The sequence below is a fragment of the Cherax quadricarinatus genome, chromosome 11 (assembly GCF_038502225.1).
Source record: "Cherax quadricarinatus isolate ZL_2023a chromosome 11, ASM3850222v1, whole genome shotgun sequence".
NCBI classification, from domain to species: Eukaryota; Metazoa; Arthropoda; class Malacostraca; order Decapoda; family Parastacidae; genus Cherax; species Cherax quadricarinatus.
In genome coordinates, this window is record NC_091302.1 from 4,392,380 (window position 1) to 4,419,880 (window position 27,501).

At 39.0% G+C, this 27,501-nt stretch overlaps 2 protein-coding genes across 3 annotated transcripts in view; one reads left to right on the forward strand and one right to left on the reverse strand.

Annotated features, from left to right (window-relative positions):
* The window catches only part of LOC128687651 (ubiquinone biosynthesis protein COQ9, mitochondrial), a 181,334-nt gene extending 155,599 nt beyond the window's left edge, over window positions 1-25,735 (forward strand). Inside the window, exon 8 of one of the 2 annotated variants that reach the window (XM_070083925.1) lies at window positions 25,482-25,735. In XM_070083925.1, coding sequence (XP_069940026.1) covers window positions 25,482-25,490 — 9 coding nt within the window. In that variant the 3' untranslated portion in view covers window positions 25,491-25,735. Of the gene's footprint in view, window positions 1-6,650; window positions 7,503-25,481 lie in introns of those variants that run through there. The other variant, XM_070083924.1, reaches the window with a different exon arrangement.
* On the reverse strand, window positions 985-27,066 carry LOC138852549 (uncharacterized). The gene is made up of 2 exons (XM_070083938.1): window positions 25,467-27,066; window positions 985-6,893 (listed from the first exon to the last, which is right to left on the reverse strand). Exons 1-2 carry the CDS (start codon window positions 25,989-25,991, stop codon window positions 6,630-6,632), a joined length of 789 nt encoding a protein of 262 aa, XP_069940039.1. The 5' UTR covers window positions 25,992-27,066; the 3' UTR covers window positions 985-6,629.
* Window positions 27,067-27,501: the final 435 nt, after the last annotated feature.

The window sequence follows — 27,501 nt, forward strand, 5'->3', positions numbered from 1 at the left end:
TACAACAAAACAAGAAAGTTAGTCTGTCTTTCATAGGCTTGTGTCCTGGGAGTGCCTTTTCCTCCTGAGTAATGTAGGTCCTGTTTGGCATTTTCTTCCAGAACAGACCTTATCACACTGTGTATGCCACTATGATTCTTAAATTTCTCAAACCAACCTTTGCTGGCCTTAAATTCACCAATATGAGCACTAGTTCCAGGCATTTTTTCCTGTTCACCTGGGTGTTAGTCGACTGGTGTGGGTCGCATCCTGGAGGACAAGATTAAGGACCCCAATGGAAATAAGTTAGACAGTCCTTGATGACTCACTGACTTTCTTGGGTTATCCTGGGTGGCTAACCCTCTGGGGTTAATTGTTTCTCATTAAGCCACACCAACAACACTCCACATCTTCGAGTAGTACAGCTGACGGTGGTACAGCAACAGCTGACCGTGGTACGATACTATTTTGATAGTATTTCTCACCCTTATTACTACAAGGTTGGCACTAGAAGTTTTCTTTGGGCCCATGGTGGCTTATTTAGCAGTTACAAGCACTAAAAACAATGGAATAATACAAAATGTATAGAACCGGCCACCCTGGCTCATAAACAATAACGGCAGGGCAGCTGAGGCGCTCAGGCTGGATGGACAGGTTCGAGACGAATCACATCGGTTGAGTTTTTCATCGTTGGCCAGGCCAAAATTTTTACGCTCAAACGCTTCGTAGGGCGGATTTATCGTTAGACGATGCTTTCATTAGCCGAGGGTCCACTGTGCTAATTCAAGCACAAAAGCAGAGACTCGACAGAGATCAACACCTATTGGCCAATTTCTAATTTACCATTGTCCATTTTTTTTTAAATAATACTTAAACAAGTGTATGAATTCATAACTAAATATAATATACTTAACCTTTGCCAGTTTGAATGATGCAACAATGCAAAAGCTTGACTCAATCTATTACCTCTAGAAAATAACAAATATCTATGGACCTCTTTAATAATCTAATAAAGGCCTTTTAAACAGTAGACCACAACATTCTGCTGTTTAAACTAAAACATTATTGAATCATAAGCCATGTTCTCACATACACAATGACAGATGCCAACATGTAACTATTCACAACAACAGTACTTCACAAACTTGACATAACAACATAGGGGTGTCACAGGGCAGAATCCTACTCTCTCTTATTTATCATCTACATCAATGACCTACCAAGTGCCTTCCAGGAATTTAAACCAGTTATGTCTGCAGATGACACAATTTGTCATCTCAAGCCCAGATCCTGTTGTCCTCAACCATACTGTTAACCCTTTGAGGGTCGACAGGCCCTCTCTGAAACTCGTTCTCAGGGTCGGCCAAATTTAAAAAAAAAAAAAAATTATTTTCTCTTATGAAAAGATAAGAGAATCTTTTCCCGATCATAAAGACACCAAAAGTTTGAAATTTGATAGAAAACTTATGGAATTATGCTCTCGCAAAGTTAGCGGTCTCGGCGATGTTTACGCATCGGCGATTTTGCCCACTTTGAGCCCCATTTTCGGCCAATTTCACTGTACTAGTCGACAAAAAACATGAATATTTCGCTAGAACTCCATTTTGTCTATCGAATGGGTGCAAGAAACCACCCATTTATAAATTCAACTATCCAGTACAGTGGTCAGAATTTAGCAATTTTGCCAATTTCACACAAATTTCAAAAGATGCCAATTTCCGAATAGGGTCCAGAATAAACAAGAAAGACATTCCTGGCACTAAAATGACATTTCCTCTAGTCATTAGTCACGTCTCAAGGGCCCTCTTATATTCTTTTGCTTTCCACTTTGAATTTTTATTCTCACAAAAAATATAAGATTTACTGTTATGCAGACTACTGCATTAGTGTAAAAAATGGTATAAATATTATTGGTGCACTTGTAAAAGAATATTAGACTCACCAGTTGACGTGTATTGCACGCTTGGCACGATTTGTTTACTTTTGAACTTCGGTAAAAATCGAACATTTCTGCTACTTTGAGCTCAATTTCAAGGCACCTTTCATTGTAAAACCAGTCAAAATCATTTCAATTTCTGTAATATGTCTTCCATTCTATAAAATGAGACCAAGAAAACTAGAATACAACAATAAATACCATACGAAAATACACTGCAAAGTCGCTGATTTATTAAAAAAAAATGGTCAAAGTTTTTTTTTTCTCATTATGCACTGTGTGCTGCAGGATTTTTTTTAGACTGTGCACACTGACCATATAGACCCATTCTTTCATATGAAGGCCTACCAGCTTTCTCCCACTAGATTTGAGGCCGCTAGAATTTATGAGTACTAGTACGTCAAAAACCCCTACGCGTAAAACGTACTAGTACGACGAAAACCCTCAAAGGGTTAATGATGAGCGCATCAAGGCACCCAACAAACTTGCACTCAATATTGCTGAAAATACAGTACTCAACTGAACATAAAAATAAATACGGACATTGAAAGACAAAATGGGGGAAAAATCTTAGGTACAAATCATAACAACAAACTAAAATTGAACATACACATCGATCACCAATCTAAGAAAATATCTAAAAGTGAGCATTCTTTTAGAAATACACTATGTACCTCAAATACCACTGCTCATTCTATACTGTTCTATAGTCTAGCCTTACCTCACTTACGGTAAATCTACATGGGGATCTGTTAGAGCACAGCACCTAAAACCCACTCACTCAACTAAGATCTGCTATATGATCACTTAGTCAAGTTCAAGACAACATGCACTCCCACTATTCAAAATGCTAAATTTTACTTTACATACAAAACATCTGCACTTACTACTGTGCATACTATTTACTCAGGTCACACACTACAAATATTAGCCCAGTGCTAAAACTTTTCTTGGAGAGCTCCAACAAAATGCATGGACATAACACAAGAAGCAAACATCTGTTTGATATCCCATGAATCTGACTCGACTCGAGTATAAACTCCATGTCAATGAAAGGACCATGGACATGGAATTCTCTACCAGAAGATTATGAAAGTTTCACCTCCTGAATCTGATATACAGCAGACCATCATTTAACACGGTAGTTACGTTCCTGAAAATGCCATTTTAGTTAAAACTGTGTTAGACAAACTGAAGAACTCATGGGAGAAATAGGGTTACATTCCTGGGAGCCAACAAAAAGCCAAACAACTTTTTTTAGACCAACAGATCTTACAAAAATAAAAGTGAATATGTAATTGTAGCTCAGTGTCGTGATATATTACTGCTTAAGACTAAAATACAATAGAAATAACAGTATTGCTTACCTTAAATTGTGGGTAATGGTGTTTGTGGACGATTGTGGAGAGAGTGGATATGCACGGTGTGCTCTACTGGGTTGAGGTGGATGGTTGTTGGTTGTCGGCAGAAGTGGATGGTAGAGGTTCTGGTACTAAAGTTGATGGCTGTATTGGAGTGTGCATAAATTTTGTAATGGATCTCTGGGCTCTTTTACCCTGCAGTACATTATACAGCTGACGGTAAGGCATCATCAGCTGGTCTAGACCCCGTTTTAAATCACTGCTTCTAGATTTGTCAGGATCCTCTTCAGTGAAAAAGTCTGCTAGCTTAGTAGCAACATGGAACTGCTCACATAACTGCTGCAATGTTAACTGTTTCTCTTCAGGTTCTTCTTCATCTTCTGTTATGTGGCTCCCTTGTATCTGTGCATCGAGCTCTGCCAACATTTCCTCTGGACTCACTGATCCATTGGTTGTATTAGAGATGTTGTATTTGGAGGTAAAAATACAACTTTTACATGTGGGGTCACATCCAACAAAGCTTGTGGATGAGTACAAGAATTATCAAGAATGAAGAGAGCCTTGAATGCAAGGTTCTTCCTGTGCAGGAAAAACTTGACTTCAGGAATAAAGTGATGCTTAAACCTGTCAATAAATATTTCCTCTGTCATCCATGCTGACTGGTTTCACCTCCAAATTACTGGTAAGGTGTTTTTATCTACACCTTTCAAAGCACGAGGATTCTTAGAGCAGTGAATAACCATGGGCTTACACTTGAAATCACCTGATGCATTACCACAAAGGAGCAAGGTGAAACGATCCTTTGCTGTCTTGAAGCCTGGTGCACTTTTCTCTTGCTGACTAATATAAGTTTGTGTTGGCATTTTCTTCCAAAAAACACTTGTCTCGTCAGCATTAAACACTTGATATGGCTCATAGCCACCCTCAAAAATAATTTCCTGCAATTCAGCAGGAAAATTACTTGCTGCTGTATGATCAGCTGAAGCACTTTCACCAGAAAACTTAATATTATGTAACTTATTACACAACTTAAAGTTGTGGAACCAGCCTGTGTTAAACATAAGCACTTTTTCAGGCATTCCTTCCTTATCACACACTGCTTTAAACAACTGCAAGGCCTTTTCCCTAATTAAGATGAAATTAAGTGGTGCAGAGTGTATTCTGCAGGTGACGCATGCTCCAAATTTTTTCCCCTCCCGCAAACTGAACCGTGTTAAGTTAATTTTACAAAGCGTTGTACAAAAATATGGCGCAATTCTTCAATAGTGCTATAACCAAAACATGCCAAACAAAACCATGTTAAATGACAGTCTACCATAAAAGAAAATTTAACACACTGGCCGTCTCCCGTTGAGGTAAGGTGACCCAAAAAAGACACTTTCACCATCATTCACATTATCACTGTCCTACCAGAGGTGCACAGATATGACAGTTCAGATATCCATTCAAAGAGGAAATACCCCAAACCCATATGTGCCTAATGTAAGCTGTATATCTAGAATCAACTCAGGAATGATCCTCATGCACATATTAATATTGCTGTTTTAACATACAGTTTTGTTACTTAAATTATCATTACATTTAATAATCTTACCTTTAAACAACTTAAACCTAGCATTCAGATACAGGGGACCCAACTTTAAAGTGCTTTCCTTTATGGTATTTCACTAATGTAGCAGTTTTCAATTATACCCATTCGTCATTTATTCATACTTCCTACAAAATATATATTTACCATTCACTATAAACTAAGGACAAAAAATATTTTAAATAATGTGTGTACTCTGTATGTAATTCTTAGGCTTAGCTCTATTGCTCACTTAATGTATATGATGGTGTAAACATATTATCAGGCTTTTATATGTATTTAAAAGTGAAAAAAAAAAGAAAAATAAAAGAGAAAGGGTTATGTTTCACTTTACAGCAGTAGCCCAGAACCTAACCTGCTGTATAAGTAGAGCCTGACCACAGAATTATATAATGTCCAGTAGTTTTTAAGCTCTGGTTCTAGTTGGCCCAAAATGATCTATATCTCCAGCAACTTTTAAGATGTGTGAAATGTTACAAAAGTTGATAAAAATAATGTACATTTTAAAAATAAAACTTGTTTGTTTGTTGAACAAATTAATTCAGAAGTTTGAAGCTGGTACATGTATGCTTGTGATGGTTTAGAAGTTTTGCTTATTGCACATACTAAAACAAGCTGCATAACAGTAAAAGAGCTTCAAAAACTATCTGGAAGGAAAAAATGTGACAGAGAAATTTAAATGTACAAGTTTCCCCTAGCATAATGCAGGTTCAATAATGTGCAAAGTCCCAATTTTATCACTTATTCCATGTGTGAAATATGCATTTGTTGCATGTGATCAACATGATTTGCAAAGGGTATTAAGAAATTCTTATTATGTGAAATTAAGTGTTGATTGCTTGAGTGAGCTTAGTGTAGCTGCCATGAGCCTGGAATGTTTCTACTGCATTAAGCCAGGAACACCAGTATCATGCAACACTTATGACATATCTTGTGTAGGCTGTCTTTCACTTGCACACATTGCATCACTATTTAAATTTACACTCACTACATTCACTTGTTCAGCAGTCTTGTTATGTTGATCCATAACTGGTTCTCTTTCTAATGCTGTCATTGCTGCTACCTCAAGTTCTTTAGGGCTCATTACATAAATAACTGTTCTGGGCTGCCCTACAAGGCTTTGTCTGTATTTCTTACTTTGCTGTCCACCACTGGATCTCTCCAGCCATGGTGGAACACATCGTGACCTTTGTGCCATCCTACTGTCTTCATGTTCCATTGACTTCACAAAATAACGGCAGGTTAACAGCTAACATTGTCAATTACTATTAATCTAATACAACACATAAAGCTTTTAATCCTCATAACACTAGAGGAGTGTAGTATCAAAAGTGAACGAAACAAATTACAGGGTTCAGGAGTTGAAATTCTATACTAATATAACAGCACACCTTATGTATTCAACCTACAGGTGTTTACAAATTGCATATGATTTAAGTTAAAGTACATGTGAAGTACATACTAAAGTATTATAACTAACACTAACAAAAATATGTAAAACCAACTTGGGACTTTACTCTAGAAATGTGTCACTCTAATTACTTGTCAACATAAGTAATAACATAAAAATGCATTAAATAATTCCAATACAGCTGCATTTAAAGTATCCTTCATTTACATATAAATAAAAATGTAGGCCTATTGCCACATGCATACATAAAATACCGTAGTACTGTATTTGAAACTTATAAATTATATTCTCATATAATTAATCAACAAGAGAAGTAATTGCACTGTGAAAATAGCACAATGAAGAATGTGCATTCTAGATGTTACCATATTCCAGGCTAGATTCCGAAGATGATGGTGACAGCTGGGGATATTGCTCAGGTACTGGGTGAAGGTAAGGGTTAGGACGCCTCACTGGGATTCCATAGTAATCGTCTGTATCCTCTGCTGAAGTGTCTCCACCACCCCAGTCTAACGCAGTGGCTGCACGCTCGTTTATAAGCAATTTGAATTCTTGAATGGACTCATTAAGTGACCATAGCTGGCAAAGGAGTGACATATCCAGCTGACGCAAACCAACCTGCATTGTGGATTAAGGGAGAAATTTCAAGTAATTTATTGTATTTAAGGGTTCTAAGGATAAACAATATTGCAGGTTGAATGTACAGACATACTGCCAACAGGTGTGGGTTTGAGAACATTATGTAGAACAAACTTTTATTGGGACATTTCCTTTTTTGAACTGTAGCCCCTCAAGGAAGGTTCCTTGATGTTGGTGAGGGGCTCTTGATTTAGGGAATTGGATATGTGCTCCAGTTCCCCGAATTAAGCCTGAATGCCTTCCACATCTCCCCCCCCAGGCGCTGTATAATCCTCCGGGTTTAGCGTTTCCCCCTTGATTATAATAATAAAATAAAATTGAACTGCAGCATTGGTACGCCTCTGCCAAGACAGCGATGAAGTGCATGATGATGAAAGTGTTCCTTCTTTTTCAGGTCACCCTACCTCAGTGGGAAATGGCCAATGTGTTCAAAAAAAAAAAAAAAAAAAAAATTGCCCTCCATCTTGAATAAAATGTTGTGCTGTACTGATAAAAGCTTGTTCTGCTTAATATCTTCATACACAGTATTGAGAGTTTGTGATTTAGAGTGTCAGAAATATGCTACAAATAAAATACACTAAATTTTGATGTCATAAGAAACTTTATGAAGCTACCCCTCAAAATACTCTAGTTACAGAGTGATTTTAAAGCTTGTTTCAAGATGCCTAGTGTTATTCTGGTAACAAATTTCAATTTTAAAGATAATAACAAAAAAATAGAATTAATAAGATAATGATAATGGCTACATAACAGCCTGGTTGATTAGGTCCTGATCCACCACGAGGCCTGGTCACAGACTGGGCTGCGGGGGGGGGGGGGGGTGACCCCCAAAACCCTCTCCAGGTATAACCCAGGTATTAACCAAAATAATAAAGTTATTTTTATATAGCTGGACTTGAGTCCTGGAAATGGTAAGTACAATGCCTGCACTCTAAGGAGGGGTTCAGGATATTAGCAGTTTGCAGGGATATGTTGTGTATCTTTATAGGTAGTATATGCTTACAAACTGTTGTGTTCTGAGCACCTCTGCAAAAACAGTGATTATGTGTGAGTGTGGTGAAAGTGTTGAATGATGATGAAAGTATTTTCTTTTTGGGGATTTTCTTTCTTTTTTGGGTCACCCTGCCTCGGTGGGAGACGGCCAACTTGTTAAAAAAAAAAAAAAAATTAAGTATAGCTGCTCAGTATAGTTGGGTGATAATTAATAGTTTACAGTGATTAATATTAAGTGGGTTTTGCATTGGACATCAATTTTAGAAGCAAATTGTTAAAAAACTGGCTGAGTGCACAATAAATATACAACCTTCCTCTCATAAACATATTTGTTTAGCTAATATCTCCTACAATAACAATTAGCACAAGAAATAAATATCTGTGCCTTAATAATAATAATAATAATAATAATAATTTTTATTTCTAGAAGTACATGTACAAGGTATACAGGCCTAGCTGACATCAATGACATACTGCTATATAGAAAGCTTCCTGCTGTGCAGAACATTTCGGGCAAATTAGGTAAATTTTGTCCCAGGATGTGACCCACATCAGTCGACTAACACCCAGGTACCTATTTTACTGCTAGGTGAACATGAACAGAAAGTGTCTTAAGGAAACAAGTCAGAATAATACAGGACCACGTAAAAGTCATCGTGCAAAACAATGAAATCAAAGAAACACGTTTGTTAGGAAAACCAGGAAGTAAACACAGTATAATGATCAGACTTCATTCATACGATAAAAGAAAGGACCTAATTAAATCAGCAATTACAATGAAAAATGGAGTGTACATAAATGAGTGTCTAACAAGAAAACGTCAAAACCTTCTGTTCAGGCTGAGAAAACTTAAACAGGAAAACAAAATACATCAGTGTTTCATGCGAGATGGGAAAATACTAGTAAGGAAAACATCAGCTGGACAACAATATACTATCTCAAACGAAGACGATTTCTCTACCTTCCTTAGAAAAGCTGTCATTTCTGTAACAGATTAGATAAGTGCCCTTAATACATATATACGTGTGGTGCATATAGTGTACCTTACTATTATATTGTGCATTATTATTTTTATTATTTTTTTCATCACAAGCTAATGCTAACTACCTCCAATACTTTTTTACTTCTTTCTTACTGCTATTAATTGCTCATAATTTTATGTTACAAGTCAAATCTTACTCCAAATTAATATTATTCATTGTTCTTACCTGTCCATTTAATTTTGTTTACCACTACTTGTTTTTTTAGTCACTTTTTATTGTGTGTGCAATTAGTGTATATTCCAATTACTTTTATGCAAGTACCAAAACTATCTTTTGCTAGCTAGTACCAACTACCTCATTTTTTTTTTTTTTTTTTTTTTATTTTTTATTGTGCAATAAACTGCTCAACTTATTTAATATTACAAATCAGATCTTACTCCTAAACCAATATTATTTCATAGTGACTATCTGTCCATTTAACTTGTTTACCATTACTTAATTGTAGTCCCTTATATATTTTTTTTTTCCTTTATTTTAGCTTTATATAACTACCTTAGCTCATATATTCACAATTGTTAAAATAATCAAGGTGCTATTCTCAGGTGCTAAAGTTAATAAGTTCATTATTTTGCCATTATACTCCAAAGCTCATTTATTTGATTACCACTTTATTGTTCACCACAACTTATATTAGTCCCTTTTATATTATAATTTTATATTATAATTCTAACTTTAAAGAATTACCTTTAAAGTACAACCTACTATCATATTCCCAAGCTCCATTATTTGATCATCACTTTATTTGTTCACCACAAATTATTTTAGTCCCTTTTATATTGTCTCCTTTATTTTAGCTTTAAAAAACTACCTTAGCTCATTATTTTTACTTTTGTTAAATAATTCAGGTGCTATTTTTTTTTTAGCTTTAGAATATTTACTTTATTTTTTACTTAATTCTAACTATAGATTCACTACAAATCTTATGATTACAAGCATTGATCCTGATACCAACCTCTTATTTAATGACTTAAATGATTCAAACAGTTACTGTAATTACTACACAGCAGAACAATCAAAGGCACTTCTCAGAGCCAACAACAACATAACTATCTTTAACTACAATATCAGATCTTTAAGCAAGCATTATGATGACCTCCTAGCATTACTAAATTCCTTGCATGCCAATATGTCCATCATTACACTAACTGAAACCTGGCTAAAGCCTGATACTACAGATGTCTATGCCATTCCTGGTTACACAGCCATACACAACTGTAGGCCAGACCAACAAGGGGGGTGGCACTGCTATATACTACTCAGACCAACTAGAATGTATCACTAATACTTGCACAAGGGATGAACATGGGGAATATATAATAGCTAAATTCAAATCCTAATACCTACAAAAACCTCTCACAGTGATAAACATCTACAGAGTTCCACAATCAAACATTAGCCAATTTAGTCAAAACCTAGGAAGTATGATAATTGATGCCCGCATGAACAAAGATCACTTACTACTCTCAGGTGACTTCAATATAAATCTCCTGCAAGACCAGGACCCACACGTTACTGAATTCAAAAACACAATGAGTAACTGCATGTTGCTACCAACAGTAACAAAACCTACAAGAGTTACAGAGACTAGTGTTTCCCTACTTGACCACATCTGGACCAACACCATATCCCCTTTAAAATCAGGCATAATTACAGATAATACCACAAACCACTACTCTACTTTCCTCATAACAACTCTTGGTAAAATACCCCAAGACACTACTAAAGTCACCTTCAGACTTCACAATGAGGCAGCCATTAATAACTTCACAACAGCAGTAACAAACATTGACTGGCACACTGAGCTAGAAATCTATACAGATATTGACGAATGTTTTAATAATTTTCTAAAAAAGACCCAATACCTTTATAACAAGCACTGCCCTAAAAAAAACTAAACAGATGACAGCTAAGAGACTGAACAGTCCCTGGCTAACACCCAGCATTCTCAAATCCATAATACAAAACACCGATATGAAAAACAGTACAGAATGGGTCACATAACCAGAGACCAAACAAAACGTTACTCGTCAATCCTAACCAGCCTGATAAGAAGGGCAAAAAAATTGTATTATGAGAACAGATTATCCAACTTACGAGGTGATATAAAAAAGACCTGGAAGACCCTATCAGAAATTCTGGGAACAAAAAAGATATCACGACATAGAGAAATAAAATTAGCAAAATCAGATGAACCCCAACTCCCACCAACAGAAACAGCAAACAGACTCAATGATTTCTTCTCCACTATAGGTCAAAACCTTGCCAATAAAATCCCAAGCTCAGATACCCCACCAAATGACTACCTCACTGGCAACTACCCGAACACACTGTTCCTAGCTCCGACTAACCCATACGAAGTCTCCCTTATTATCAACGCACTGAAAAACAAGGCAGGAGATTTAAATACCTTACCACCCTTTATATACAAAAAAGGGTCACAAGTACTATCACCAATCATTGCAACACTCTTTAACAAATCCATTGAATCCTCCACCTTCCCTACAGTTCTCAAAATAGCAAGGGTCACCCCGATCCATGAAGGAGGAGACCAAACAGAGTTGAATAACTATAGGCCAATATCCAATTTACACCCTCTCTCAAAAATCTTCGAAAAATTAATTCATAAACAAATCTACTCCTACCTCATCTCCCAAAACATTCTCAACCCCTGCCAATTTGGATTCAGGCCTAATAAAAATACTAATGATGCTATTATACACATGCTAGAACATATATACAATGCAATAGAGAAAAAAGAAGTCCCACTGGGGATCTTCATTGACTTACGTAAAGCTTTTGATACAGTTGACCATGACTTGCTCCACGTAAAATTGTCACACTATGGTATTAGAGGGCACTCCCTCAACTACCTCAAGTCTTACCTCAGCAACAGAAGCCAATATGTGTACGCAAATGGGGCAAGCTCTTCCGCACAACCAATTACAGTTGGTGTCCCACAGGGAAGTGTCCTTGGCCCTCTTCTCTTTCTCCTATACATAAATGACCTACCAAATGCTTCGCAATTACTCAAACCCACACTTTTTGCAGACGACACTACATACGTCTTCTCTCACCCGAGCCCAGTCACGCTAGCCAATACTGTAAACACCGAATTACAGAAAATATCTACCTGGATGAGGACTAACAAACTTACACTAAACATTGACAAAACCTACTTCATTCAGTTTGGTAACAGAGCTACAGATGTACCTCTTAACATAACGATAAACGGATCACCTATCACAAAGCTAACAGAGGGAAAATTTTTAGGAATCCACCTCGATAATAGACTCAAATTTCATACACATGTACAACAAATTTCTAAGAAAATTTCCAAGACTGTAGGCATACTATCGAAGATACGGTACTATGTTCCACAGTCAGCTCTCCTGGCTCTTTATCACTCTCTTATTTACCCCTATCTCACCTATGGAATTTGTGCATGGGGCTCAACAACAATTAACCATCTCAGACCACTAATTACCCAACAAAAGGCTGCAGTTAGAATGATAACAAATTCTCACTACAGGCAACACACTCCACCAATATTCAAAACACTCAACCTACTCACCATACAAAACATCCATACTTATTATTGCACCTATTACATACATAGAACACTTAACTCTGATATTAACCCTCCCCTCAAACATCTCCTTGCCAACCTCAACAGAACACATGACCATAACACAAGGCACAGATCACTCTTTGATGTTCCTTGTGTCCATCTCACGCTAAGCAAAAACTCAATGCACATAAAAGGCCCTAAAATCTGGAATTCATTACCTGTAAATATAAAAGAAACACTACCTGTTTACAAATTCAAGTCTCTTCTCAAAGTTCACTTACTCACTCAAAACCAAATAAATACTGAATAACTGAACCTTATAAATTGTATATCCAAAATGTTACTCACAATTATATCACATAAATGTTAAACCTAGGACCCAATCTAACTTTGTTATTTTTTTAAATACACTACCTAACAGAATACTCAATTCTACTGAATGAACAGCAATGCATGCAACCATATGAGCTGTCTTTGTAATACTCATTTGTGCTTTATAGTTATCTATTTACAATAATGTCTTATCACTGATTTCATCATTGCTTAGTTAATCTTAAGTTAATTTTAAGCCAGCCCGTAATGCTATGCATATAAGTGGCTTTGGCATGCTGCTCTTACCTGTATTTTTTTTTTGTACATCTTTATGTATGCTAAAATTTCTAAATAAATAAATAAATAAATAAATATTTCCACCTGTACTGGGGATCAACCCCCTGATCTCAGCATGTGAGCTGAGTGCACTAGCAATCAAGGTATGGGACACTGCTACATTAGATACCTTGCTCTTATGATATAAAGCAACTGGATGAGTTCCACCAAGCAGCTAAAGTAAATATAGACCAACAAAAAATACAGGTATAAAAATATATAGTGCATGACTTATTTAACAGTACAGCATTGCTGAACTTGTAAGGAAGTACTAAACCCACAAGGGATATACAGTGCCTGGGAAATGGGAGGCAGTCAGGTTTGATCCGAAGATGGGAAGGGCAGCTCTAAGTCTTCAGATCAAGAGCCTGTTGCCAGCATTAAGGCAACCCTCTCCACCTTGTAATAAATAAACAATCTTTATTTTTATAAAAGGACTGTATGTGAAACAAAAAATTATACCACATCAAAAGATGCATCTTTACTTGTTACATTATTGTAGGCACAAAAATACTCACAAGAAGGTCACCTTTATGGCTCCTGTATCATTAATGCAACCTTCAAGGTTACTGTGATGCTGTTCAAAAGGTTCTTAACCCAAGGAATTGAAGCTACCTTCCTATTTCTTCATTATATCAAACATAATTATCTTCCACTCCCCAAGTGCAGTATGACCTCTTATGAGTTTAGCACTTCTACATGACTACAATAGTGCAATACCATAATTACCTCAGGCATTGTATAATTCTCAATGGGTTTAGTCCTTTCCCAAACAAATTTAAAAAAAAAAAATTTGCTTCAGAGAAAAAAAGTTTGTGGGGTGCTGACAATGAATATGACCATAATAACAAGTGACTGGCTAAAATTTCCAAGTAAATTTGTTTACACATTTTGCATATGTGTTGGCTCCCTCCACACCACTGGTGCTGCAAAGGACACAGATTTCTTTTTTTGACTCAACCACTGCCAAAGGTTTATTGCAGAACATTTTGGGCAAATTAGGTAAATTTTGTCCCAGGATGTGACCCACGTGTGTGGAGAGCCAGGCCCCACCCACATGCATGTGTGTGGGGTCTGGCTCTTAGCTTCATCTCCAGTCCTGCAGCCACAGTAAAGGTGATAGGCTTTTCTAATCATGGCAGTTACAGCACATTTTTATAATGCAAAAGTCAATTATCCACACACACATAACAAGAGTTATCTGCACTGTTAGTGCAATTACGAGGTGCCTTTGTCCAAATTTAGCTGAAAAAAAAAGTCAATGTCAAAAGCAAACAAAGTTTGCCACGTGTGCACTGTATAACTTCCGGGAATGAAGTAATGCAATCCAGTTAGTATGGTAATATAATACCTGAACTCCTAGTGAATCATCCATTATCTGTCATTAGAGATACCCCCTAAAAAAACCGTGCCCAAATCAAAGTAAGGTGCACAATTGGTGGTTCATAAGTACAAGTCTGTCCCCATCCCCTTAAAAAACAAAAAAAAATTATACACTGTGGGTTTGAATCCTCCTCCCTTCTCTAATCATGAATAACAGTAACAGACCTCAGTCGATATCTTTATAAATAAAGCTACTTGCATAAATACATGTGCCTAATTGAATGAATCTTATTGTAGCCAGCTGGCTCAGTAGCTTATGCACTTACTACTCATTTGCCATGGGAGCAATCCCTGCCCATTCTCTAGTTTAATACAATACAAGTTTATTTCAACATGATACACTGTCCATACAGAAATGGGTGACATTTGAGAGCATGCTGAAAGCCCAAAGTTATGCAGAGCATTTCTGGAAAGCTTTAATTAACGATAAGTCTGTAAGGTTCATTAACCCTTTGACTATCGCAAGCCCCTTTCTGAAACTGTCATTCTGTTGCAAAATTTTTGGAAAAAAAAAATTATTTTTTCTTATGAAATGACAGAATCTTTTCCTGATGGTAATGACACCAAATGTATGAAATTTGGTCGAAAACTTGCGGAATTACACTCCCACGAAGTTAGCGGTCTCGATGGCATATGCGCATGGGCGATTTCGCCGACTTTGAGCCCTGTTTTTGGCCAATTCCGTTGTTCCAGTTGACCAAACTCATAGCTATTTCTTTAGAACTCCATTTTTTTCTATCAAATGAGTACAAGAAACTGCCCATTTACCAATTTGAACTACCCAATAAAGTGGCCAGAAATTGGCAATTTGGCCAATTTCACACAAATTAAAAAAGATGCCAATTTCAAAATAGGGTCCAGAATAAACAATATAGACATTCTTGGCACTAAAATAACATATCTTCTGTTCATTAGTCACATCTCTAGGCCCCTCTTATATTACTATTGCTTTCTATTTTGATTTTTTATTCACACAAAAAAATACAAAATTTACTGTTATGCAGACTACTGCATTATTGTAAAAATGGTATAAATAATATCAGTGCATTAGTAAAAGAATATCAGACTCCCCAGTTGACATGTATTGGATGTATGGTGTGATTTGCTTACTCTTGAACATTGGTAAAAATCGAACATTTCCGCTACTTTGATCTCAATTTCAAGGTCGTTTTCATCATGAAACTAATCAAAATCATCTCTATTTCTGTAATATGTTTTCCATTTTATCACATGAGACCATGAAAACGAGAATACAATGATAAATACTATATGAAAACACACCTCAAAGTCGGCACTTTAATCCCAAAAACCAGTTTTATTTTTCTCATTATGCACTGCATGCTGCAGGATTTTTTTTATGTGGTGCACACTGACCACACAGACCCATTTTCTCACATGTGGGCCTACCAGCTTTCTCCTGCTTGATTTGAAGCCGCTAGAATTATTGAGTATAAATACGTTTGAAACACTGGCTCGTAAGACGTATATATACGACCAAAACAGTCAAAGGGTTAAGGACTACACAGAGATGATAAAACATGCTAGAGACATGAATGTGTCAATGCAACTAACCTAAGATATTACTAGTTGTGACAGAACCCACAGGCACAACACCAGACACAAACATCTCTATGACATTCCCCGTGTCCAACTAAACCTTTATAAAAATTCAATGTATGTCAAAGGCCCTAAAATCTGGAAAACCCTACCTGAAAATTCCAAAACTGCAGACACATTCATCACCTTCAAAACTACCATCAGAAAACATCTTATCTCCCTGATACACCCTGTCAACTAATAATACGAATACCACCTGGTGGTTCACACTTACACTCACTCACCCATTTGACCATAAACAGAAATATCAATCTCAATCTCAAAATAATGAATCTTAACTAGTCATAAGTTGGCCTGTGATACTCCAATACTGAAACTATGTATAGTGCCAAAACAAAAGCATTCACATTGCTAAACTCACAACTAGTATTTAGTCACTTAGCCATAATACCAACTTACCTCATAATTTTGTAAGATTTTAAACTTAAGATTTAATATAAGTCTGCCCGAAATGCCTAGCCATGCTAGGTGTTCTAGTGGTACACTCTGTAATTATTATTTTACTACATGTAAACCACACAATAACCAAATTCTGTAAACTCAGCATTGTAATCCTTATAGAGAATAAACTTTGAATTGAATTGAATTGAATATCCATGGAAAAGAGCTAAATCCACTGAGGCCAGACAGGAGGTAATGAGGAAGGGCAACGTAGCTAAAATTCTTTACATTAAAAGCCTTTCACCAGCTAATGTTAAGAGTTGCTTCCTAGGATGGTAATATGAACTTTATAAAGGAAGTGGGATGATGATGATAATGATGATAATGATGATGATAATAATAATAATAATAAAATGGAAGTGGGAGATAATGAAAAATTAAGCAAGAGACACTGAAAGTACTCAGAGATTTAAATTTTTTGTTTCAAATTACTGTAATATAATAGGCTTAATTATATATACAATAAATGCATCCTATGATGATATGTGATCTGATAAGGAAAAACGATATATAAACAACATTGTAGTATAATCAAGTCATTTACAGGTAAATATATACATGCAATAATTCACTTTTTCTTGATGAAATGGTTAAATTTCTTAAAATTCTTAAGTCATTTTTCATTTTAAACAATAAAAACTCCAAATTTCACTTTGAAAGCAAATATAATGTATTTTATAAACTGATTATAAGAATAACTTATATAGTACAATTATAAAGGATATTTTACCATAAAAGTTTAATATAATAATAATGATACAGTACAGTACTGCATTTTAAATACAGTCATCCCTTGCACCAATTTTGATGCATATCCCACCAATAAACTTAAATGCAATGCAATATTTGCAGATTCCACCTAGTCCAAATATAAGACTTGAGAGAAAATCAATTTTATTTACTTTAATGTACAAAATGTTAACAGTGTAAGCAGGTGAGCCAATTTTGAGATTTATTCTGGTTAAAAGCAGGAAGAAATATGTCAAGACCTCACTTGCTAGACTAATCACTCTCTCTCCTAAATACACACTGTCTCCATGAAGTTTATCCATATTTGGTATTTCTATCCATGACGGAGGCAGGAATGAGAGATGGTACTCTCGTACAGAAGCAAGGTGGCGACTCTCACATCTGTCTTCTGAATATCCAAGTGCACTGGCAGCTACCTTTCCAATTCTTCAGATCAAGACTTCATTGCCAGTATGCACGCACGCATGCACGCACGCATGCACGCACGCACACATGCATGCACACACGCACGCATGCATGCACGCATGCACGCATGTACACACGCACACATATTTGTGAACGACGTAACAGAAGGAATAGACTCCGAAGTGCCCCTGTTTGCAGATGACGTGAAGTTGATGAGAAGAATTCATTCGATCGAAGACCAGGCAGAACTACAAAGGGATCTGGACAGGCTGCAGACCTGGTCCAGCAATTGGCTCCTGGAGTTCAACCCCACCAAATGCAAAGTCATGAAGATTGGGGAAGGGCAAAGAAGACCGCAGATGGAATACAGTCTAGGGGGCCAGAGACTACAAACCTCACTCAAGAAAAAAGATCTTGGGGTGAGTATAACACCAGGCACATCTCCTGAAGAGCACATCAACCAAATAACTGCTGCAGCATATGGGCACCTAGCAAACCTCAGAACAGCATTCCGACATCTTAATAAGGAATCGTTCAGGACCCTGTACACTGTGTACGTTAGGCCCATATTGGAGTATGCGGCACTCGTCTGGAACCCACACCTAGCCAAGCATGTAAAGAAACTAGAGAAAGTGCAAAGGTTTGCAACAAGACTAGTCCCAGAGCTAAGAGGTATGTCCTACGAGGAGAGGTTAAGGGAAATCAACCTGACGACACTGAAGGACAGGAGAGATAGGGAGGACATGATAACGACATACAAAATACTGAGAGGAATTGACAAGGTGGACAAAGACAGGATGTTCCAGAGATGGGACACAGCAACAAGGGGACACAGTTGGAAGTTGAAGACACAGATGACTCACAGGGATGTTAGGAAGTACTTCTTCAGCCACAGAGTAGTAAGGAAGAAGTGGAAGAGTTTGGGAAGTGATGTAGTGGAGGCAGGATCCATACATAGCTTTAAGCAGAGGTATGATAAAGCTCATGGTTCAGGGAGAGTGACCTAGTAGCGACCAGTGAAGAGGCGAGGCCAGGAGCTTGGACTCGGCCCTTGCAACCTCAACTAGGTGAGTACACATGCACACACACACACACACACACACACACACACACACACACACACACACACACACACACACACACACACACACACACACACACACACACACACACAACGGATATACCAACAAGTGTTGGATGAAATACACACAACCAAGGAGGAAGTGAAGAAGCTGCTAAGTGACCTTGATACCTCAAAGGCGGTGACACCGGACAACATTTCTCCGTGGGTCCTTAGAGAGGGACCGGAGACACTGTGTGTGCAACCAACTACAATTTTCAACACGTCCCTTGAAATTGGGCAACTATCTGAGGTATGGAAGACAGCAAATGTAGTCCCCATTTTTAAGAAAGGAGACAGAAATGAGGCACTAAACTATAAACCAGTGTCACTGATGTGTATAGTATGCAAAGTCATGGAGAAGATTATCAAGAGGAGAGTGGTGGAGCACCTGGAACAGAACAAGATTATAAATGACAACTGGCACGGATTCATGGAAGGCAAATCCTGTGTCACAAACCTGCTGTAGTTTTATGACAAGGTAACAGAAGTAAGACTGCAAGAAGGCCTTCGGCACAGTTCCTCACAAGAGATTAGTGCAGAAACTAGAGGATCAGGCATGTATAACATGAAGGGCACTGCAAAGGATCAAAGAATACCTGACAGGGTGGCAACAGCGAGTCATGGTACGTGATGAGCTATCACAGTGGGCGCCCATGGCAAGCGAGGTCCCACAGGGGTCAGTCATTGGACCAGTGCTATTTTTGGTATATGTGAATGACATGATGGAAGGGATAGACTCAGAAGTGTCCCTGTTTGCAGATGATGTGACATTAATGAGGAGAATTAAATCAGATGAGGATCAGGCAGGACTACAAAGAGACTTGGACAGGCTGGACGCATGGTTCAGCAACTGGCTCCTCGAATTTAACCCTGCCAAATGCAAAGCCATGAAGATCGGGGAAGGGCAAAGAAGGTTGCAGAGTGTAGGCTAGGTGGCCAAAGACTGCAAACCTCACTCAAGGAGAAAGATCTTGGGGTGAGTATAATACCGAGCACGTCTCCGGAAGGACACATCAACCAGATAACTGCTGCAGCATATAGATGCCTGGTAAACCTGAGAATGCGTTCTGATACCTCAGTAAGGAATCGTTCAAGACTGTACACCATGTATGTCAGGCCCATACTAGAGTATGCAGCACCAGTTTGGAACCCACACCTGGTCAAGCATGTCAAGAAATTATAGAAAGTGCAAAGATTTGCAACAAGGCTAGTTCCAGAGCTAAGGGTAATGTCCTATGAAAAAAGGTTAAGGGAAATTGGCCTGATGACACATGAGGGTTAAGGGAGACATGATAACAACATAAAAAATACTGTGAGGAATAGATAAGGTGGACAGACAGGATGTCCCAGAGAGGGACCACAGAAACAAGGGGTCACAATTGGAAATTGAAGACTCGGATGAGTCAAAGGGATGTTAGAAGTATTTCTTCAGTCATAGAGTTGTCAGGAAGTGGAACAGTCTGGCAATTGATGTAGTGGAGGCAGGAACCATACAGAGTTTTAAGACGAGGTATGATAAAGCTCATGGAGCAGGGAGAGAAAGGACCTACTAGTGACCAGTGAAGAGGTGGGGCCAGGAGCTGAGTCTCAACCCATGCAACACACAACACACACACACACACACACAGAATGGATGGATGGAAGAGCAATGCAAAAGGATGGAACGAGAGTGGGAGAGAAAACTACGAGAGCTTGCTGAAAAAATGGAGACAGAGCTTTCTGTGAAATTGGAAAAGAGGTTGGAGGAGGAGAAGAAGCATTGGGAGTCCCAAGTCGAAACTGCAGTAGTCAGGATAAGGGTCCTAGAATATGAGGTAAATAGGCTGAAGAGAGGAGGCAGAGGAGAAGCAAGAGATTACACAGTACTAACGCTTCAGTCTGGAGATCCCAAGGTGGTAATTGCTGTGATGTCTAACCCACCACAGAACAGCAGGAAGCCAAGGCAAGAGTATGATGAGAGTAACAGAGCGATGGTTGACATACTGGCTGAAGTGGCCAGAAGGGATCATGTGAGCAGGTCAAAGCTACTGATCGTGGGTGACTTCAACCACAAGGAAATCGACTGGGAGAACTTGGATCTACATGGGGGCCAAGAAATGTGGAGGGCTTTTTGATGGAAGTGGTACTGGAAAACCTCATGTACCAATACGTAAAGGACACTACCAGAGAGAGAGAGAGGAAAGGATGAACCAGCGAGACTGGACCTAGTATTCACCTTGAGCAGTGCAGATATTGAGGACATCACATATGAAAGACCCTGGAGGCCAGTGATCATGTGGTTTTAAACTTCGAATACATAGTAGAGTTACAACTGGAGGGAAAAGCAGGAAGGCCTGGATGAATGAAGCCAAACTACAAGAAAGGGGACTACGCAAGCATGAAGAATTTCCTCAATGGGGTTCGGTAGGACAGAGAACTGGCAGGAGAGTCAGTAGACGAGATGATGGAATATGTGACAACAATATGCAAGGAAGCTGAGGAGAAGTTTGTACCCAAGGGTAACAGGAATAATGAAAAAGTCAGGTTGAGCCCATGGTTCACCCAAAGGTGCAGGGAGGCCAAAACCAAGTGTGCTAGGGAATGGAAGAAGTACAGAAGGCAAAGGACCCAGGAGAATAAGGAGACCAGTCCTGAGCCAGAAATGAATATGCACAGGTAAGACGGGAGGCCCAAAGGCAATATGAGAATGACATAGCAGCGAAAGCCAAATCTGACCCAAAACTGTTGTACAGCCACATCAGGAGGAAAACAACAGTCAAGAACCAGGTAATCAGGCTGAGGAAGGAAGGAGGGGAGGTCACAAAAAATGACCGCAAAGTATGTGAGGAGTTCAACAGGAGATTCAAAGAAGTGTTCAAAGAGGAGACAGAAGGGCTTCCAGAAAGGCAGAGAGGTGGGGTACGCCATCAAGTGTTGGATATAATACTTACAAATGAGGAAGAAGTGAAGAGGTTGTTAAGCAAGCTAGATACCTCAAAGGCGATAGGGCCAGATAACATCTCTCCATGGGTCCTGAGAGAGAGAGAGAGAGCAGAGGCACTTTGTGTATCACTAACAACTATCTTCAACGCATCTATCAAAACAGGACGACTACTGGAAGTTTGGAAGACAGCAAATATAGTCCCAATTTTTAAAAAAGGAGACAGGCATGAAGGATTCAACTACAGACCAGTGTCACTGACGTGTATAGTATGCAAGGTCATGGAGAAAATTATCAGAAGAGTGGTGGAGCACCTAGAAAGGAATGAGCTCATCAGCGGCAGCCAGCATGGTTTCAGGGACGGGAAATCCTGCGTCACAAACCAACTGGAGTTCTATGACAGGGTGACAGCAGTAAGACAAGAGAGAGGGCTGGGTAGACTGCATTTTCTTGGACTGTAAGAAGGCGTTTGACAGTTCCACACAAGAGATTAGTGCGGAAGCTGGAAGACCAGGCAGGGATAACAGGGAAGGCACTACAGTGGATCAGGGAATACCTGTCAAGAAGACAAGAGCGAGTCATGGTACGTGGTGAGGTGTCAGAGTGGGCACCGGTAACGAGCGGGGTGCCACAGGGAGCAGTCCTAGGACTGGTGCTGTTTCTGAACGACATGAAAGGAATAGACTCCAAAGTGTCCCTGTTTGTAGATGATGTGAAGTTGATGAGAAGAATTCAATCAGACGAAGACCAGGCAGAACTACAGAGGGATCTGGACAGAGTGCAGGCCTGGTCTGGAAACTGGCTCCTGGAGTTCAACCCCACCAAGTGCAAAGTCATGAAGATTGGGGAAGGGCAAAGAAGATCACAGATGGAGTACAGTCCAGGGCACCAAAGACTACAAGCCTCACTCAAGGAGAAGGATCTTGGAGTGAGTGTAACACTGGGCACATCTCTTGAGGCGCACATTATCTAAACTGCTGCAGCATATAGGTGCCTAGCAAACCTAAGACTAGCATTCCAACATCTCAATAAGGAATTGTTCAGGACCCTGTATGCCATGCATGTCAGGCCTATATTGGAGTATGCAACACCAGTTTGGAACCCACACCTAGCTAAACAAGTACAGAAATTAGAGGAAGTGCAAAAGTTTGCAACAAGACTAGTCTCAGAGATAAGGGGCATGTCCTACGAGGAGAGGTTAAGGGAACTCGACCTGACAGCACTGGAGGACAGGAGAGATGAGGGGATGTGATAATGACATATAAAATACTGAGAGGAATTGACAAGGTGGACAGAGACAGGAAGTTCCAGAGATGGGACACAGCAACAAGGGGTCACAATTGGAAGCTGAAGATTCAGATGAACCACAGGGATGATAGGAAGTATTTCTTCAGTCACAGAGCTGTCATGAAGTGGCATAGTCCAGGATGTGATGTAGTGGAGGCAGGATCCATACACAGCTTTAAAAGAGGTATGATAAAGCTCATGGAGCAGGAAGAGTGATCTAGTAGCAACCAGTGAAGAGGCAGGGCCAGGAGCTGTGACTCGACCCCTGCAACCACAATTAGGTGAGTACACACACACACACACACACACACACACACACACACACACACACACACACACACACACACACACACACACACACACACACACACACACACACACACACACAAGATTTGTGCATAAGCTGGAGGACCAGACAGGTATAACAGGGAAGGCACTACAATGGATCAGGGAATACCTGTCAGAAGACATCAGCGAGTCATGGTACATGGCGAGGTGTTAGAGTGGGCGCCTGTGTTGAGCGGAATTCCACAGGGGTCAGTCTTAAAACCCATGCTGTTTCTAGTATATGTGAATGACATGATGGAAGGAGTAGACTCAGAAGTGTCCCTGTTTGCAGATGATGAGAAGTTGATGAGAAGAATTTAATCAGATGAGGACCAGGTGGAACCACAAAGGGATCTGGACAGGCTGCAGGCCTGGTCCAGAAACTGACTCCTGGAGTTCAACCCCACCAAGTGCAAAGTCATGAAGATTGGGGAAGGGCAAAGAAGACTGCAGACAGAGTACAGTCTAGAGAGCCAGAGACTACAAGCCTCACTCAAGGAAAAGGATCTTGGGGTGAGTATAACACCGGGTATATCTACTGAGGCACACATCAACCAAATAACTGCTATGGCATATGGACACCTAGCAAACCTAAGACTATCACTACAACATCTCAATAAGGAATTGTTCAGGACCCTGCACACCATGTATGTCAGCCCTATATTGCAGCACCAGTTTGGAACCCACACCTAGCCAAGCATGTAAGGAAATTACAGAAAGTGCAAAGGTTTGCAGCAAGACTAGTCCCGGAGCTAAAGGGCATGTCCTATGAGGAGAGGTTAAGGGAAATCGACGAGATGACACTGGAGGACAGAAAAGATGGGGGGATATGATAACGACATATAAAATACTGAGAGGAATTGGCAAGGTGGACAGAGACAGGATATTCCAGAGATGGGACACAGCAACAAGGGGTCACAATTGGAAGCTAAGACTCAGATGAACCACAGGGATGTTAGGAAGTATTTCTTCAGTCACAGAGTTGTCACAAAGTGGAACAGTCTGGGAAGTGATATAGTGGAGGCAGGATCCATACATAGCTTTAAGAAAAAGTATGATAAACCAGTGAAGAGGTGGGGCCAGGAGCTGTGATTTGACAACTGCAACCATAACTAGGTGAGTACATACACACACACACAAATAGTTTTTGAGTTATTATTCAACAGATGTTTATTAAGTTAAGATGGATTTTATGTGATTTACTGTTGTGAATCCCAAGGCACAGAGAATAACACATTTTTCAAAGAACTCTCACTGTTTCATAAATCATGTTGGATGTGAGTGCTGAATTTTACTTTGCTGTCAAGGTGCATACCCAAGAATTTTCTCTCATCATGTCTTTCAATGTTCATTTAAATATTTTAAGTTTGCCTGCTTCCCTTCACACCAGGGGTGGGCAAACTTTTCAGTGCAGGGGCCACATTCAGAAATTCATGGGTAACCTGTTAATATTCCACAATATTATTTGGCATTGCATGGTAACATTTTTTTTCAAATTTACTAACAATTTGTCCCCAAATAACGTGAGTATATGACTTGATTTTGGTGGGCTGCATGAAAACCTTCGGCAGGCCGCATATGGCCCACGGGCTGTAGCTTGCCCACTGTGGCCAGGTACTTTGCATTAAGTTAAAAAAAATTCCTTCCTGCTTCTACATGATGACTGACTGGCTCAGTCAAAGGGATGACTCTCTTATACCTCAACTGCTCACTAGCCTGCAATTTTTTTTAAACGGGGTCATAACTGCATTATACGAACTTTTGATGGATATTCAGTGTTACCTCTAATAATGAATCCCCACAGATATCAAGGGATTACTGTATTGTATTGTATTTTATTATATTGTAAATGGTTAAAAGTTTGCAAATGGGCAAAATTATTTACAAACATTATCTCTCAATTCACAGCAGGATTCGAACCTGCACACTCTGCATCAAAAGTACCTGGGTGTGTGGATGAAGTACTGTTTACTTTGATGCTGAGTGTGCAGGTTCGAATTCTGCTGTGGACTGAGAGATGTTTATTATATTGTATATCAAAACTCACCATCTCCTTTCTTAGCACTGCTAACTGAGAGTCTAAGGTGGATGGCCTGCGTTGCCTGGGAGGACCATGTGCAGGACTTAGTCTAGGATTATTTCCAGAGATTGAACCAGGAACTGGAGGACTTCCTCTTGGACTATGACTTTTATTGCCTGAGCCACATCCACTTTGGTTGCGTGGAGATGTTGAGTGACTGCGTGGTGATGAACGAGGAGTGAATCCCTGCATGGAACCATTAGCATAATATGGTTCAAATGCACTCGCACCATAGCCCACTCCAGAATAGTGTGAGCGAGCAGATTCCGGGCGAGAGTCCATACGTGATTCAGTCCGTGAATCAGCTCTTACAGGACTGTAACGTTCAGTATTAGGCTTCACAGGTGGACTGTATCGCTCTACTCCACCACTAACACTTCCACTTGCCCCACCTCCATTACCACCACCAGCAGCGCCATCTCGACGACCAGCCAAGTTAATAAGACCACTAAGACTTTTGGGGAGAGGTGGCAGTCCCTGAATAGTTGTCATCTTTACAGTATTATATGACTAGTGATTAAGTATATGAGAGTCAACTCAAAGGTAATACGACTGTTGCTTACAGAAATGAAACGTGATATGTCTGTAATGCTTCTACTTACAACTCCTGAACCCTACCAGTGACAAATCATGGATTTCCCATATTCACACAATTCAATAAAATTAAAATTCTGTCCTTTCTAACATCTTTTTTTTCTGAAATTTAAAGTACGTATAATCTTCAGAATCTGAAATAAAAAATAATAAGCATTAGTTAGATAAAGTTTCAACCTTACAAGTAAAATGTGAATTTTTTTTTCTGTATCTCCATCATTAATTACTATCTTCACTACACAATAATAATAATAATAATACAATAATAATAGCAATAATAATATCTTTATTTCTACAAGTACATGGTACAAGGTATACAGGCCTAGATGACATCAATGACATATGTACTATTGCGTGTTCATGTATATAGAAAGCCCTTTGTTATGCAGAGCATTTTGGGCAAATTAGGTCATTTTGCTCCAGGATGCAACCACACAAGAGGTGTCTCCACCATACAAGTTGTGTCTCCAACACACAAGTGGTGTCTCCAACACACAAGTGGTGTCTCCAACACACAAGTGGTGTCTTCACCACAAAATTGGTTAAGGCAATATTTCCACCAATGGAAATAAGTCACTTTGTCTCTGACTTTTTTGGGTTATCCTAGATTCTTACACATACTACACATATGCTGCTATGTAAGATAATCTACGTAACTGTATTTGTGTATACCTGAATAAACTTACCACATTAGCAATACCGACACCAAAAGAGTACATCAGTTTTACTTATTTCCATTATAATAATAATATACATGTAATAATAATAATAATAATAATAATAATAATAATAATAATAATATCCTTATTTCTACAAGTACATGTACAAGGTATACAGGCCTAGTTGACATCAGTGACATACTACTACAGTGGACCCTCGACTAACGCTATTAATCCATTCCCGAGAGCTCATCGTTAGTCACAATAATCGTTAGTCAAGTTAATTTTCCCCATAAGAAATAATGGAAATCAAATTAATCCGTGCAAGACACCCAAAAGTATTGAAAAAAAAAATTTACCACATGAAATATTAATTTTAATACACACAAACTGAAGAAGACATGCACAGTTACATGACACTTACCTTTATTGAAGATCTGGTGATAATTGATGGGATGGGAAGAGGGGAGTGTGTTGATGGTCTTAGTGTTTAGAAGGGGAATCCCCTTCCATTAGGACTTGAGGTGGCAAGTCCTTTTTCGGGGGTTACTTCCCTTCTTCTTTTAATGCCACTAGGACCAGCTTGAGAGTCACTGGACCTCTGTCGCACAACATATCTGCCCATAGAGGCCTGTACCTCCCGTTCCTTTATGACATTCCTAAAGTGTTTCACAACATTGTCAGTGTCACCATTAAACACTTGTTCAGATTTCAGTCCTTCACTGTCTATGTACTCCTTGAATTCCTGC